Consider the following 15,439-nt stretch of genomic DNA (forward strand, 5'->3'; position numbering starts at 1 on the left):
ATATTAATTATTTGGAAAACAAAAGGTACAGGCTATCCAGGAATGGGGTATTATTTAATCAACAGCATTGTCCTATATTAGTTATCTTAGAAAGTCTTGCTGATTGCTGAATAAAGCTACAATAGGGAACAATTTGACAATGATTAAATTTAGTAGTGTCAGCCCTTTGATTATGACCCGTGTATATAGCAAAATCCTAAATACACCGTTTGGTGGTGCGCCTGTCAAATGCGGAACGTACAGATAAGGTAATAGCTAACAGGTGAATATACTATTGGTATCGGTATCGGATTAGACCCGGAACTTGTTAATTATTGGCAATATTAATTATGTGGAAAACAAAAGGGTCGGGAGTGGTGTAATTTTTAATCTACACCATTGTCCTATATTAGTTATATATAGAGTTGAATTCTTTGATTTGTCGTTTTTACCCGATGACGGCTGACAAATTGGACCTCGTAATTTTAGTATTATAGATATACAGTTTACATATATATGATCATATATAAAACAATGAAAGACCCACAATACATAAAATGGATATAATTTTGTGTTTCCATTTTGTAAATGTTTTACCGAGCGAGTACTCTTCACCGAGGTAACATCCCTTCATGTTATTATATATTTTTTTCCATTGTAGTTAAGAAAACAATAAATAGATTTCATTTGTCTCCCTTGTTTTTTTTTAGAGAATCACTTTCAAAATATAGTTATCTCCCATCTTAAATTTAGCCTGTTAGTCAAAGGGAGACAACTTTAATTTTCCACAAAAATTACGGAATTCCATAATATTATGGAGTTCGCTAAGTGCCCCGACTGCTGAATGTATGGATTCTGCGTACTTACGTTGTTTATCATCTTAACAACCTGTTAAATTGTTCTTTCATTTGTCTTTGTCAATTATTAACAATATTTTTACTGCTTGGTTCGTTTCCTGTGATATTCATTTGACATGGCTCGATACTTATAAATCTCTTTAATGTTTGTATTATCTTTCATTTTAGCTGTTGTGTTTTGTACATGCGACTTTTTTGTGTTTCTTTGGTTCTTATAACGTGCCGCTGTACATTGAAAGACCCCGTCATTATGTTATAGCTCTATTATATGTCATTATGTTGTTGTTCTATTACAAAATTAGAAAATACTTTAAACGACAAACGACACAATTATTTTAATCGAGTAGTGGTATTAACCATTGGTGGAATCCCAAAAATTCTAAAGAACTTCTGGACAATGTCAAATATCGGTCTATTTCTGAAATTTATTCTAAAATACACTTTATTAATTAACCCTGTTTTAATTGTAAAATTATTTTGAATAAAGACTGAACGACAAAATTTCTTCCTATGTGACGCTAAAATTTTCTGAAGTCACACACACGAATCAATGACTGTTTTTTATTTGATAGACATGATAGATGCATTTCGTGCTTTTTTGTAAAATTGGTTCTTTTTAAATTGTAACACAGCTGATGTACCTATATTTTGACTATTTTATTCTTTATGTCTGTTTTGTTCACGTCGTTGTAAATATAACGGAATTTGATGAGATTGTCGTACAAGTGAGAGGTTTAGCGCTATAAAACCACGTCCAATCTAGCATTTTCTACATTTAAAAATGTCTGTACCAAGTCAAGAATATGACAGTTGTTATCCATTGGTTGGATGTGGGTTTTTTTCATTTGATTTTGCCATGTGATTATGGACTTTACGACTGAATTTTTCCGGGGTTCAGTATTTTTGTGATTTTACGTTTTACTCTACGCATGCTTGATGAAACACCTTAATACAACATAATGTCTTAATTATGCATTTTTTATTCTTTGTTTAGATGTAAATAAATTGTGAAACTGGACACAGTGACGACATTTAATTTTCTTAAATGACTTTATCAATAGAAACATAATTGATTTAAAGTTTTCGATCCAAAAATTACTATACGCATAAATTCATATCGTTACGTTATCGTTTTAAGTTTTTTGTCCAAAAGATACTGTCGCCAAATGGTTTTATGTGTTTTTTGAAGTTGTAGATGATTGTCAATAGAGAATGTGAATGACGTTTTGTTATTCACTGAATGTCAATGGTGACTGTGAATGACGTTTTGTTATTCACTGAATGTCAATGTTGACTGTGAATGACGTTTCCTTGTTCATTAAATGTCAATGGTGACTGTGAATGACGTTTTGTTATTCACTGAATGTCAATGGTGACTGTGAATGACGTTTTGTTATTCACCGAATGGCAATGGTGACTGTGAATGACGTTTTGTTGTTCACTGAATGTCAATGTTGACTGTGAATGACGTTTTATTAATGCCTGAATGTCAATAATGACTGTGAATGACATTTTGCTATTCACTGAATGTCAATGGTGACTGTGAATGACGTTTTGTTGTTCACTGAATGTCAATGTTGACTGTGAATGACGTTTTGTAAATCACTGCATGTCAATGTTGACTGTGAATGACGTTTTGTTATTCACTGAATGCCAATGGTGACTGTGAATGACGTTTTGTTATTCACTGAATGGCAATGGTGACTATGAATGAGGTTTTGTTATTCATTGAATGTCAATGTTTACTGTGAATGACGTTTTGTTAATCACTGAATGTCAATGTTGACTGTGAACGACGTTTTGTTATTCAATGAATGTCAATGGTGACTGTGAATGACGTTTTGTTACTCACTGTTTGTCAATGGTGACTGTGAATGACGTCTGGTTAATCACTGTATGTTAATGTTGACTGTGAATGACGTTGTGTTATTCACTAAATGTCAATGGTGACTGTGAATGACGTTTTGTTATTCACCGAATGGCAATGGTGACTGTGAATGACGTTTTGTTATTCACTGAATGTCAATGTTGACTGTGAATGACGTTTTATTAATCACTGAATGTCAATAATGACTGTGAATGACATTTTGTTATAAACTGAATGTCCATGGTGACTGTGAATGACATTTTGTTATTCACTGAATGGCAATGGTGACTGTGAATGACGTTTTGTTATTCACTGAATGTCAATGTCGACTGTGAATGACGTTTTATTAATCACTGAATTTCAATAATGACTGTGAATGACATTTTGCTATTCACTGAATGTCAATGGTGACTGTGAATGACGTTTTGTTGTTCACTGAATGTCAATGTTGACTGTGAATGACGTTTTGTAAATCACTGCATGTCAATGTTGACTGTGAATGACGTTTTGTTATTCACTGAATGTCAATGGTCACTGTGAATGACGTTTTGTTATTCATTGAATGGCAATGGTGAATATGAATGAGGTTTTGTTATTCAGTGAATGTCAATGTTTACTGTGAATGACGTTTTGTTAATCACTGAATGTCAATGTTGACTGTGAATGACGTTTTGTAAATCACTGCATGTCAATGTTGACTGTAAATGACGTTTTGTTATTCACTGAATGTCAATGGTGACTGTGAATGACGTTTTGTTATTCACTGCTATCAATGTTGTCTGTGAAGGACGTTTTGTTTATCACTGATTGTCAATATTGACTGTGAATGACATTTTGTTATTCACTGAATGGCAATGTTGACTGTGAATGACGTTTTGTTAATCACTGAATGTCAATGTTGTCTGTGAATGACGTTTTGTTTATCACTGATTGTCAATATTGACTGTGAATGAAGTTTTGTTAATCACTGAATGTCAATGTTGTCTGTGAATGACGTTTTGTTTATCACTGATTGTCAATATTGACTGTGAATGACGTTTTGTTAATCACTGAATGTCAATGTTGACTGTGAATGACGTTATGTTAATCACTGCATGTCAATATTGACTGTGAATGAAGTTTTGTTAATCACTCTATGCCAATGTTGACTGTGAATGACGTTTTGTTAATCACTGAATGTCAATGTTGACTGTGAATGACGTTTAATTAATCACTGAATGTCAATGTTGACTGTGAATGACGTTTAATTAATCACTGAATGGCAATGGTGACTGTGAATGACGGTTTGTTAATCACTGAATGTCAATGATGACTGTGAAAGACGTTTTGTTAATCACTGAATGTCAATGTTGACTGTGAATGACGTTTAATTAATCACTGAATGTCAATGTTGACTGTGAATGACGTTTAATTAATCACTGAATGGCAATGGTGACTGTGAATGACGGTTTGTTAATCACTGAATGTCAATGATGACTGTGAAAGACGTTTTGTTAATCACTGAATGTCAATGTTGACTGTAAATGACGTTTAATTAATCACTGAATGGCAATGGTGACTGTGAATGACGGTTTGTTAATCACTGAATGTCAATGGTGACTGTGAATGATGTTTTGTTAATCACTGAATGTCAATGATGACTGTGAATGACGTTATGTTAATCCCTGAATGTCAATGATGACTGTGAATGACGTTTTGTTAATCACTGAATGTCAATGTCGACTGTGAATGACGTTTTATTAATAACTGCATGTCAATGTTGACTGTGAATAATGTTTTGTTAATCATTGAATGTCAGTGTAGCCTGTGAATAATTTTTTGTTAATCACTGCATGTCAATGTTGTCTGTGAATGACGTTTTGTTTATCACTGATTGTCAATATTGACTGTGAATGACGTTTTGTGAATCACTGAATGGCAATGTCGACTGTGAATGACGTTTTATTAATAACTGCATGTCAATGTTGACTGTGAATAATGTTTTGTTAATCATTGAATGTCAGTGTAGCCTGTGAATAATTTTTTGTTAATCACTGAAAGTCAATGATGACTGTGAATGACGTTTTGTTAATCATTGCATGTCAATGTTGACTGTGAATATTTTTTTGTTAATCATTGATGTCAATGTTGACTGCAATAATGTTTTGTTAATCACTGAATGTCAATGTTGACTGTGAATGACGTTTTGTAAATCACTGATTGTCAATGATGACTGTGAATGACGTTTTGTTAATCACTAAATGTCAATGTTTACTGTAAATGAAGTTTTGTTAATCACTGCATGTCAATGTTGACTGTGAATAATGTTTTTTAAGCACTGAATGTCAATGTTGACTGTAAATGATGTTTTGTTAATCACTGAATGTCAATATTGACTTTGAACGACGTTTTGATAATCTCTGAATGTCAATGTTGACTGTTATGACGTTTTGTTAATCACTGAATGTCAATGTTGACTGTGAATGACGTTTTGTTAATCACTGAATGTCAATGTTGACTTTGAATGACGTTTTGTTAATCCCTGCATGGTAATGTTGACAGTGACGTTTTGTTAATCACTGCATGTCATAGTTGACTGTAAATGACGTTTTGTTAATAACTTTTTTTACACCACTTTTTACAAAATTGTTTTTGTGATTGCCTCGAATTTGATATTTAATTGATGAAAGATTTTTGACAATTTGTGTTACACCTATGTGTTTACTTAAGTCGATTCAATTAGTTTATGTGAAAGATTTGGACTAATCTAGTGATAAAAGACGCTAAAACTTAAGCTTAAATAAAAAAAAATCTTCCAAATATGCTATAATAGGTAACTTTTCACATGTTTTTGTCCAAAATGACAGTGGCCGCATCCGTGTTCGTCTTCAATCTGTATATATATTATGTGGTATCATCAAATTCATCTTACATGTAAATATTGAGAATGAACATGAATGCGACCAACGCCATTTAAGACGAAAATCGTCTAAAATTTAACTCAAATGATAAAATTATGAACATTTAAGTTATAAAGCATAACTTAATGATGCTAATACTCGACACATGTGCATTATATTGTCATTAACAGCCCATATTTATGTTACAGAAGTATTCTACTTTCCAATAAAAAGCTTAAAGATTATATTTCAACAATTGTGTAAAACTGCTATGTTTTGGGGCCAAAAGGGGTCTTACTTGATCTACTCCATTAATATTGTGGATGTGTTTACCTAAATGTGTTTACCTAAATGTTGGTAAATTCTATTGACTTTTGTCATTTTGAGATTTAAAAGAACGCTAGTCCTGTTTGTCCTACATATTGTATACCACACTTTGTTCATTTAACCAGATAAATGAGGCTTTGAGTTTTTCATGTAATGTCAGAGGAAAAAGAAAGTTGACCTTACAGTATTATCAGAATATAATCAATATGAGATTTGTCCTTTTCTTGCATTGTACGGGAATATTTGTGGATATCAACCTGCGTTTTTTTTTATATACTTTGTATACAGGAGCTACGGAAATATTGCTACATAGATATGTACAGTATATCGACAGTTATCTAGAATTTTCCGTTTCAAGTATATACATGCAGACATAGACATACACTTGGACATGGATATACATAAACATTCTCAGCAGTTGGATTGACGAATTTTTAATTACAAACTACATCATACTAGATTGTGACCTATTGGACGTAATGTTATCTGTTGATTCCGAGAGGATTTCCGGAAAAAGAAATTATGAAAGATTGAACTCATTTCTTGACAGTTAAGTTGACATTACTATTTGTTTAACTTGTAAACTTGTAAACTTGTGTATGATAAATTTTGTTAAATATTGTTATTGATTTATGACTTTTGTTGGCCATAAATAAAATTCTATTTTCTGTTCGAAACGGAAATAACAAACATTGGTCCAAGAAAAAAAAACAGTTATATTGTAGTAGATTTATCTATGACAGAAAACAACAAACAATATAAGAACTCTTTGTCAACCTATAGAGTAGGAAAATAATACAATTAAAGAAATACAACATTAAAAAAACGCAAAGCACGTGTAACAAACCCTGCAGTCTCCACAAGAGACAGAGTGACACTAAAATTAACAACTGTAAATCACCGTACGGTCAAGATTATGAGTGAACTTTAATTACTAGAACAGATGAACCTTGAACAGGTCCATACACTATTATACGCAAGGATATTTATCATTTTTTATCTATGGATAATTGTTTGAAATGTAGTGTCACAAAATCGGTTATTGTAAAATGCACAGTAGGAAAAACTATTCTGTAAAGGTTCTGGAGTGGGTAATAAAGAAAACAACATATATGTATACGTTTTTGTATAGCGCTATTCGAATTTAAAGGTTTTCGTCCTTTTTTATCTATCATTGCAATAATTATCAGCTTTTATAGCACGATTTAAGATATACTTACAGGTAATATAGCCTTGGTAGATTCATAAAAGCTGATTGTTGTATTGTAGATATTTCATTGCTGTAGAGACTCCTTGAAAAATATAGAATCAATTATGCTTTAAAGGTGATGCACGTTAAAGTTAGTATATAACAACTTTCAACGAGGGGTGAGATACCAGAGGGACATTCAAACTCACAAGTCTAAAATAAACTGGCAGCGCCATGGCTAAAAAGGATAACACAAACAGAGAAGAGATTTTTAATGCGATTTTCTAATTCACGTTATACAATGTATAAGGAAAGACCTAAGAATTACATTCGGAAAGATTTTCTCCTCGATAGAGAGGCAAAAATTAGTTGGTTTACTGTACTTTGTATACAGGCGCTACGGAAATATTCTTACATAGATATGTTAAGATCACAATTGGGAAGCTAAATTAGTCACTTTCATCGTAAAGATTTGTGTTCAACTGACACTTATTGTCAATTTTAAGACGTTAGTCAATATATGAGATTTTGCAAAAAAGGGAATGTTTGGTCCTGAATGCTCTTTAATTTCGTACTTTATTTGGCCTTTAATATTTTTGTGTTTTGAGTGTCATTGATGAGTCTTTTGTAAGCGAAACGCGCGTTTGATGCAAATATCAAATTTCAATCCGGATATAATTGAGTTTATTTAAAAAAGTTAATCAATATTATATTGAAAGAGCGATGCCTCATAAATTATTTTAAACACATTAAATTGCAGGAATCATAATGCATTATTATTAGTAATTGACGCCAAACTTGGTTTCATCGAATGCGTTCAAACCCGAAGAAATCAACATGACTTTGTTACTTACAATTCAAACAAACTTGTCAAGTTGACGAATGTATTACTCTCTATAGACTGTATCTTGTTGTTAGAAAGTTGTCTGGAATATACAAATATATGCAATAGCAGTTATCAATGTTTATCTCTTATAAATCGGCACACATTATCAAGAAGAAATATAAAAGGAGCAAATTATTGTAAATCGACAATAGCAATCGTCTTTTGTTTTCTGCTATATGACTACAGATCGCTAAAATTACAGGTATGAAGACCCTTCGAACAAATACATAAAACTGATAATAATGTTGTGTTGGTCCGATGACTGATTGTTACCATATTCGATACACTCAAGTTATTAAGTGCAAATGGATGAAACGTATCAAGTTTTATCGCGTTAATAAGAATTTCTGTCACTTCTGAAAACATGTGTAAGTGTTACCTTGTTACTGACTCTGAAAGTTTTTTTCGTTTCCCCATTTCTTATATGTCTTTACTATATGATGATATCGCTAAGACCAAACAGATTCTGATGAATCTAATAATAATATATGACGTGAACAATTGCGAATTTAAAATCAGTCGACCAATAACGTTTCCAATATTATGTTATTGTGTTATGCGAACAAACGTATTATGCGTGATTGAACATATGTATTTCGATCGAGGATATTCTACATAGCTTGTAAAAGTGTAACTCGTCGACTTTATGGATAAAAAATCTTAATACATAATTTTTCGGACCTGAATGCTCCTTTCTTAAATTTTTTCAAATGTAAATATAATGTTAAAACAGTTCATAAAAAGGAACTACTATTGATTGTTATCAATGCTTTTATGTATGTTCGAAAATAGTATTTTAAAAAAGGACAGAAAAGGAGTGATTTACAATTAATTGAATGTGTGAAATTTATACAGATCAGTTACATGTAAGTAAACAATGTTTAAACAAGCATTTCTATACGCGCGGATTCCAAGTGTTGTTTTTACTATGAAATTATTGCTTGCAAAATACAGTTGCTAAATGTCATTTTTTTGCAAGAAGCTACAAATTCATTCAGTTTCAAAAATATATACGTACAGATATTGAAGGTTTGGTAGATTTGTAAAGGCTGGTTGTCTTATTGTAGATATTTCATTATGGTAGAGATACCTTGAAAGATAAATTATTTTTAAAAAGTGCCTGTCAGACAAGTAATCTGAAATAAATATATTTAACATCTGTCAATTATACAGACATTAATGCAATATATTAGACTAATCAATTTTCAAATGAAAAAAAAACTAGTCTAACGATTTGTGAAAAGAAACAGGTTAAAGAAAGAGGGACGAAAGATACCAAAGGGACAGTCAAACTCATAAAGACTCAGTTTATAGAACTAAAAAAATAGAGAAAATCAATTTAGAATGTTAAATTCGCAAAAGCGCTGATTTGTTGCCTTGAATCAATATGAGAGTTCTATAAATATCATAAGGAAAAACTATTTTTTTCTAAATTCTAAAACAATTAAAAAAATTCTACACTTAGTAAACGTTAATTGAACGCCGAACTTGGTTTCACAGAATGCATTTTTTTTAAATTGAAATGACGTCGTTACTTACAGATAATACAAACTTGTCAAATTGATAAACGTATTACTCTCTATAGACTGTATCTTGTTGTTATAAAGATGTCTGGAATATATAAATATATACAATAGCAGTTATTAATATTTCAATCTAATAAATTTGACCAAGAGGAAATCTAACAGGGAAACATCTGGTGCATCAACAGAGTAAGTTTCTTCTGCAATACCCCAACTCTTCGCTTTAAAAACCAACAGATAATTAAGTTACGTTTTATATACTCGAATATGCAACAGTAGGTAGATTTACCGAATTGATGACTCTTCTGCATCAGACCTTAGACTGTGAAACCAATTTCGAATCGGTCGATTTGGGGGTTATGACCACAAAGTAGCGATCGCTTTACTGTTTAAGGACGTGTGAACAGTCCTCTTCACATGTTGTTACAATTTTCACTCTGTCGCAAGGATAGTCTACATAACAACCAGGAGTGTTACTCTTCGACTTAATACATTAAACACCTCAACATAACATAACGTCTTGTGTGGTTCACCTTTTTGTCGATGTAGTTTGTATAGTTTCGTTTGTGCCCTTTGAACTTAAGGACGCTTGACTATGGCAACAGACTACGCATGCTCGAAAATCCTTTCGGTGATTGGAAAAAATGCTGTCATGGTGGGTGTTTTGGTTGTGTTTGAAAAAACGTCTCTAAAATTATATTGTGATGAAAAGCAATGGAAAAACTATAAATATTTGAACTAGATTTTACAAAGATTTTTTTTTATTAAAATAATTGTTTCTCCTATAGCTCTTTGCATCCATGACAGCTGTTTATTCGAGCCAATTATATAATTTAAAGTAAACTGTGTTGTACGAACGTACATGACTTTTAAAACGCACCTATGCATGTGAGATTTCCGCGGGGTTTTGGTGAATGTAAACAGAAACGGATACTAATTATACTACCAATAGTTTCTAGCTTTGTTAACCATGAATTTAGTTTAATGTAAACAGTAGTAAATGTACATTTGTTTCTTGTTATTTGCATTGGATTTTTTGACAAATACAATTTTTAGGTGTCATCACGATATTCCTATATATATATTATTGCCTTGATATAACCAGATTTAGTTAAGAATTTCTTGTAGTTACATTTTGTACATTAAGAAAGAGGTCCTGCATTATTAAGTCAGTGTGCTTCTGAAGGTTGTCGAAATGATAGTTTTAAACATATACTCAAATTTGAATACGTCGGATATTTTTTTTAAAGATAGTTCTTGTTTCGTATGTTAATATAATTTAAAACAGTACATAATGACCAAATGAAATAATTATAAGTACGTTTATTAAAGATAAAAGCATATATGATCATTCTGTTCAAATAAGTTTAAAATAGGAAGCTTTCAAAGATATGTGTTGTCAATTTGAATCAGTCATTTCTATACACACGGATTCAGATAATTTCTATCTTGTGAATTATTTTCTTTGATAAAGTTTAATCTACATGGTTAAGGTTTCTAAAGTTTAAGGCAGATGGGATGTCCTTCTCCATCTTGGATTTTGGAATACCAAAACAAAAAGGTCTAGATCTTGAATAGAAGGTGCAAATTTTTAGAGTAGTAAGAAATTTATGTGTATGAACTTATTAAACCCAACAAGAGAGGTTAATAGATATCTTTAGATTGAATTTTAAGAAATAAAACATTAAAGCATTTAAATTACTTATATGAAAACGATGCTTATGAGAAAACATTATGACCAATAAAGGTCATTTCAAATAAACTCATGGCTTACATCGAAGTTTTTGATAAATTGCGATAGCAATTACTAATAATAGCCTGATGCCGTGCAAACTTCATATATTTTGTTACTGTAACTTGCATTTTATATTTGAAAAAAGACACATCAACTGATCAGTAACGACATTGAAAAGGCATTGCCAAGAATCTTATAAGTAAATACATACAGTCTATATAACTGTGATAAGTTATAGAAAGTATCTCGTGGTATATCTGTGATTCTGTTATTTTGTAGATAACTGTAATATTACGATAAATACTGAGCCAAAAAAAGTTTAGCAACAAAAATGTGAAATTTTATTTTATTACAAAATCATAACAACATATAATTTTGATAATAAAAAAAAATGGAATTATGATATGTCAGAAGCAACATGAATGTTTATCACTCACATCATTAGGATTTTCTACTTTGTATGGAGCGCGGGAGGGTCAAAATGCGTAAATGAGTATAGCGTTTTCAAAATCAATTTCTCAGCCATGTCCTAAGTGCACCAATGAAGGATTGGCAGGCACATCAGCAGCTTTCCTTAGTCAATGCACTACCTTTTTACCCAGAAAAAACTTGTCACGTTTTGATTTAAAGCGAAGGAAGCGCTCCTCCCTTGACGATAGTTTTTTTTTGTCTACGATATATCGACCTATCCTGTGCAGTTGTAATTTGTCGATATCTGTTTGTTAGTCTCTAAACTGTTGCATTTTGCACATTAAATCGAGCAATGATGTCTGTAACCCTCATTCTGGCATCAACCATTTCAAGACCTTTCTGACTGTCATTTTCGGGGAGGCCTGGTTGACGCCCCATGCAATTTTTTCAAAGGTGTTTGTGTTTTTCTTACCAATGGTGTGTTTCTGAACGTTAGTGAACAAGAAATTTTTAATATCGTTTAAAAGTACAGATACAGAAGGTAAAACATCATTTACACGTGCAAAGCTGAAATGGCGCGAAATCAATCAACAGGAAAAAAGTACGACTGTTTTATATTACAGGTAAAACTAAGGATTATATCAATGATGTTTAAATATTTTTTTCAAAAAACAACAAAAGAAAAAAAATTATAAAAAAAGTGTTGCTAAACTTTTTTGGCTCAGTATAGTACTCATGGTACTGTAGAACATATATAATTGATGTATGATTATTTGTTATTTGATGAACAAATAACTAACTCCAACAGTTAATAGGCATATATATATACTTTTAAACAACTTGATTAAAACAAAAGTAAAAATTTCAAAATGTCACATCTATCATTCAAGGCTTTATCTAAAAGAAATTACAGACATAATTGAAAGAAATCGCAACATACATATTAACAGAGTAAAAGATCAAAATAAATATGATACAGGTATTGTAAATTAAGTTAGGTTCGCGCACACCATGTTTGCTTTTCTTTCTAGAGATTGATATTGATATCAATAAGTTATCGGTTACATTTCTGCATTTTTGTCTCTTGTTTTTAAATGTTTTATTACGGAACTTTATACAGTTGACATACAGAGGTGAATTTTGAAGTCAGATTTTACTTTTCTACATCGGCTATTGATGACCTTCTGCTGTTGTTTTTTTATGGTCGGGTTGTTGCCTCTTTGACACATTCCTCATTTCCATTCTCAATTTTATTTGCCAAATAATTGTGCACCCTTATTTTTCAATCACGAAAATGGAAACCATTGTAGGGTCAACTAGCTCTTAAAACCGCTTAATAAGTCCTCATAGCATTATTACACGTTTTACATTAAAGGTCAAATATATTAACTAGCTTTCGTAGATATATAAGTGTAATATATATATGTGTGCCGTTGTCATTTCTAAACTATTGTCTGATAGGCTGATAGGTCAAAATTTTCTAAGAACAACGTTTTTTTTATCAAAACAATCTTATCAAATATTCTATGTACATGTAAGGACAACATGAAATTTTCATACTAAACATATAAAGTAAATGTAAAAAAAACATAAGCGACAAAATGTATAAATTATTATGTTTACTTTATATGTTTTTATTAATCAGAACAGTCAACTCAAATAACATTGCACCTGATTTTTGATGATATTATGCTAATGTTTTGGATTTCTTCACGGGATCAAAGATGCAAATTAATGTTTCAATGGGTAAATCTTTTTTTTTCTTTCTCCGTAAAGCTGTTTTCGCTGAATTTGTTTCATGCACATAAATAGCCATCTGTATTTTCTCATACTAATATCTACTGTGTTTTTATTACGAGCTACATTTTTGTAATAAGAGGGAGAATAATATATCACCCTGTTTTACAACTAGATTAAATCAACCATCAATTTAATCATGAACAGATGTATACGATTATGACTTATTTCTATTCTACTTTTATTGATATGTGCATACTGTTCATGCTCTCATCAGTATCTTAGCATTGCAAAAGTAAAGGGAAGTGTTGTATCAGTTACACACATGTATTTCAAATGCTCCATATATCTGTTTTGTACTTACAGGTAATATAAATTTGGCATTTCTTGAAATGAAATTGAGTTGATGCTAGATATATTATTGTTTTCCATAAGTCTGAAAAAGAAAAATATTTGATAAACGTCTAGGTGTTAAACAAATTGATACATTTAATTACTACAGAGGGTATTAATTCACAAAGGATGTCTTTAGATCGCGAAGAAGAATGGCCCAATAGATAACTATTATCAAAGCGGAATATTTCATTCGACCATAATGTTTCTGTTTGGTATTACCAAGATCTCTGTATTATTGTTTTAATAGTTCCAATACTGACATTATTTAATAACATTCCTTACATTATTCGTTGACATTAAAAATATCTAGTCAATATTATTTAAGTCCAACTGCAAATATTTATATTTGGATTTGAACCCTTTTATACGGTACAGATGTTTAAACATTTAAGAGATAACTGTATTGTATTTTAAGCAATGCGGACGTCTATCGATAGTTTTACTGATGCACATTTAGTCTACATGGAGACGCGTAGCGGAGACAGTTTAACGGGTATTTGCGACAGTAAAAACTTCCGTTTGATATCCGCAAAGCTTTAAATGATATACAGTTATCTCTATTATAATGTAAAACAAGTTTATAATTCAATTTCGATCATTAAATCAGTGTAAAATTTTTATATGAGAAAATTGTGCTCAAAGATGTTATCTTCTTTTGCCCTTAAACAAGGTGACGTCATATGTTTGCTCCCAGCGTCGGACGTAAACGCCGGGCGTTTTCTGTGTTTATGTTTTGCTGCTTCAGAATGTAACAACATAAGAAAAAACAAGATACATCTATTTAGATGCAACATATGAGTTTTTTCCTATCATTGTAGAAAATATACGTCAATACATTCCACAAATCGAAATATCGGTTTCCTTAGTTACAAACAAGGAGACAGATAGTTACTGTCATCCAATCACATTGATACAAGAAAATTCCATTAGTATTATATGTATATATATTTGTATGTTTCTGCTTTATTTGAATTTTCGCTATTCTTTCTAATCGAAGATTTTTTTTTATTGTTTGTTAATGCACCATTTTCCCAATAATCTCGTTTGTGTTTTGAGTCTAACCTGGCATGCGAATATACAAAATGCTTTTAAAGAAAATAAAAACAAAAACAGTACTCACAAATATCGAAGGTTTGGAAGATGTCTAAAAGTGTTTTCATCGATAGTATGAATTTTGTTGGAACCAAGATCACTTTGAAAAAAAATGTATTCGTTTGTCAAACAAAAGGCTATTTAAAGAAACTGTCTTAAGAATATCTTAATAATAAAATAAAAATTAAAAAACAATAAAAAGTTGGGAACGACTTACGACATATATTAGCATTCACATCATAGCTATCAAAGGACTGACTATCTTTGCTAGGATTTGTTTACCTTTGTCCAAAGTATTGGCGTAAAATTGACTTAAAGATATAAGCAAATTAAAATGAACAAAAATAGTATCATGAAATTATTGTATCAAATGTAACCAAGGCATGTAGTTATAATTTTATAATGATTAATTAGAACATGATATCAGTTTTAGGTTAAAAGGTTTTTTTAAATTATGTTTTTATACTGTCATTGTACATTCAAACTCTGTGAAACAAAGATTAAGACAAAAATTATAACTACATTTGGAACAACTTATTATACATTTTGTAGTAATAGTTA

General features: G+C 31.1%; 1 protein-coding gene across 1 annotated transcript in view; it reads right to left on the reverse strand.

The window, feature by feature from the left end:
* LOC139523746 (leucine-rich repeat-containing protein 15-like) overlaps positions 1–15,439 on the reverse strand; it is a 64,704-nt gene that overhangs the window by 27,717 nt on the left and 21,548 nt on the right. The window contains exons 6-12 of the mRNA XM_071318000.1: positions 14,907–14,978; positions 13,755–13,826; positions 11,454–11,525; positions 9,524–9,595; positions 9,003–9,074; positions 7,953–8,024; positions 7,130–7,201 (exon numbers count right to left, since the gene is read on the reverse strand). Coding sequence (XP_071174101.1) covers positions 7,130–7,201; positions 7,953–8,024; positions 9,003–9,074; positions 9,524–9,595; positions 11,454–11,525; positions 13,755–13,826; positions 14,907–14,978 — 504 coding nt within the window. The remainder of the gene's footprint in view (positions 1–7,129; positions 7,202–7,952; positions 8,025–9,002; positions 9,075–9,523; positions 9,596–11,453; positions 11,526–13,754; positions 13,827–14,906; positions 14,979–15,439) is intronic.

The sequence above is a fragment of the Mytilus edulis genome, chromosome 5, assembly GCF_963676685.1.
Source record: "Mytilus edulis chromosome 5, xbMytEdul2.2, whole genome shotgun sequence".
Taxonomy (NCBI): Eukaryota; Metazoa; Mollusca; class Bivalvia; order Mytilida; family Mytilidae; genus Mytilus; species Mytilus edulis.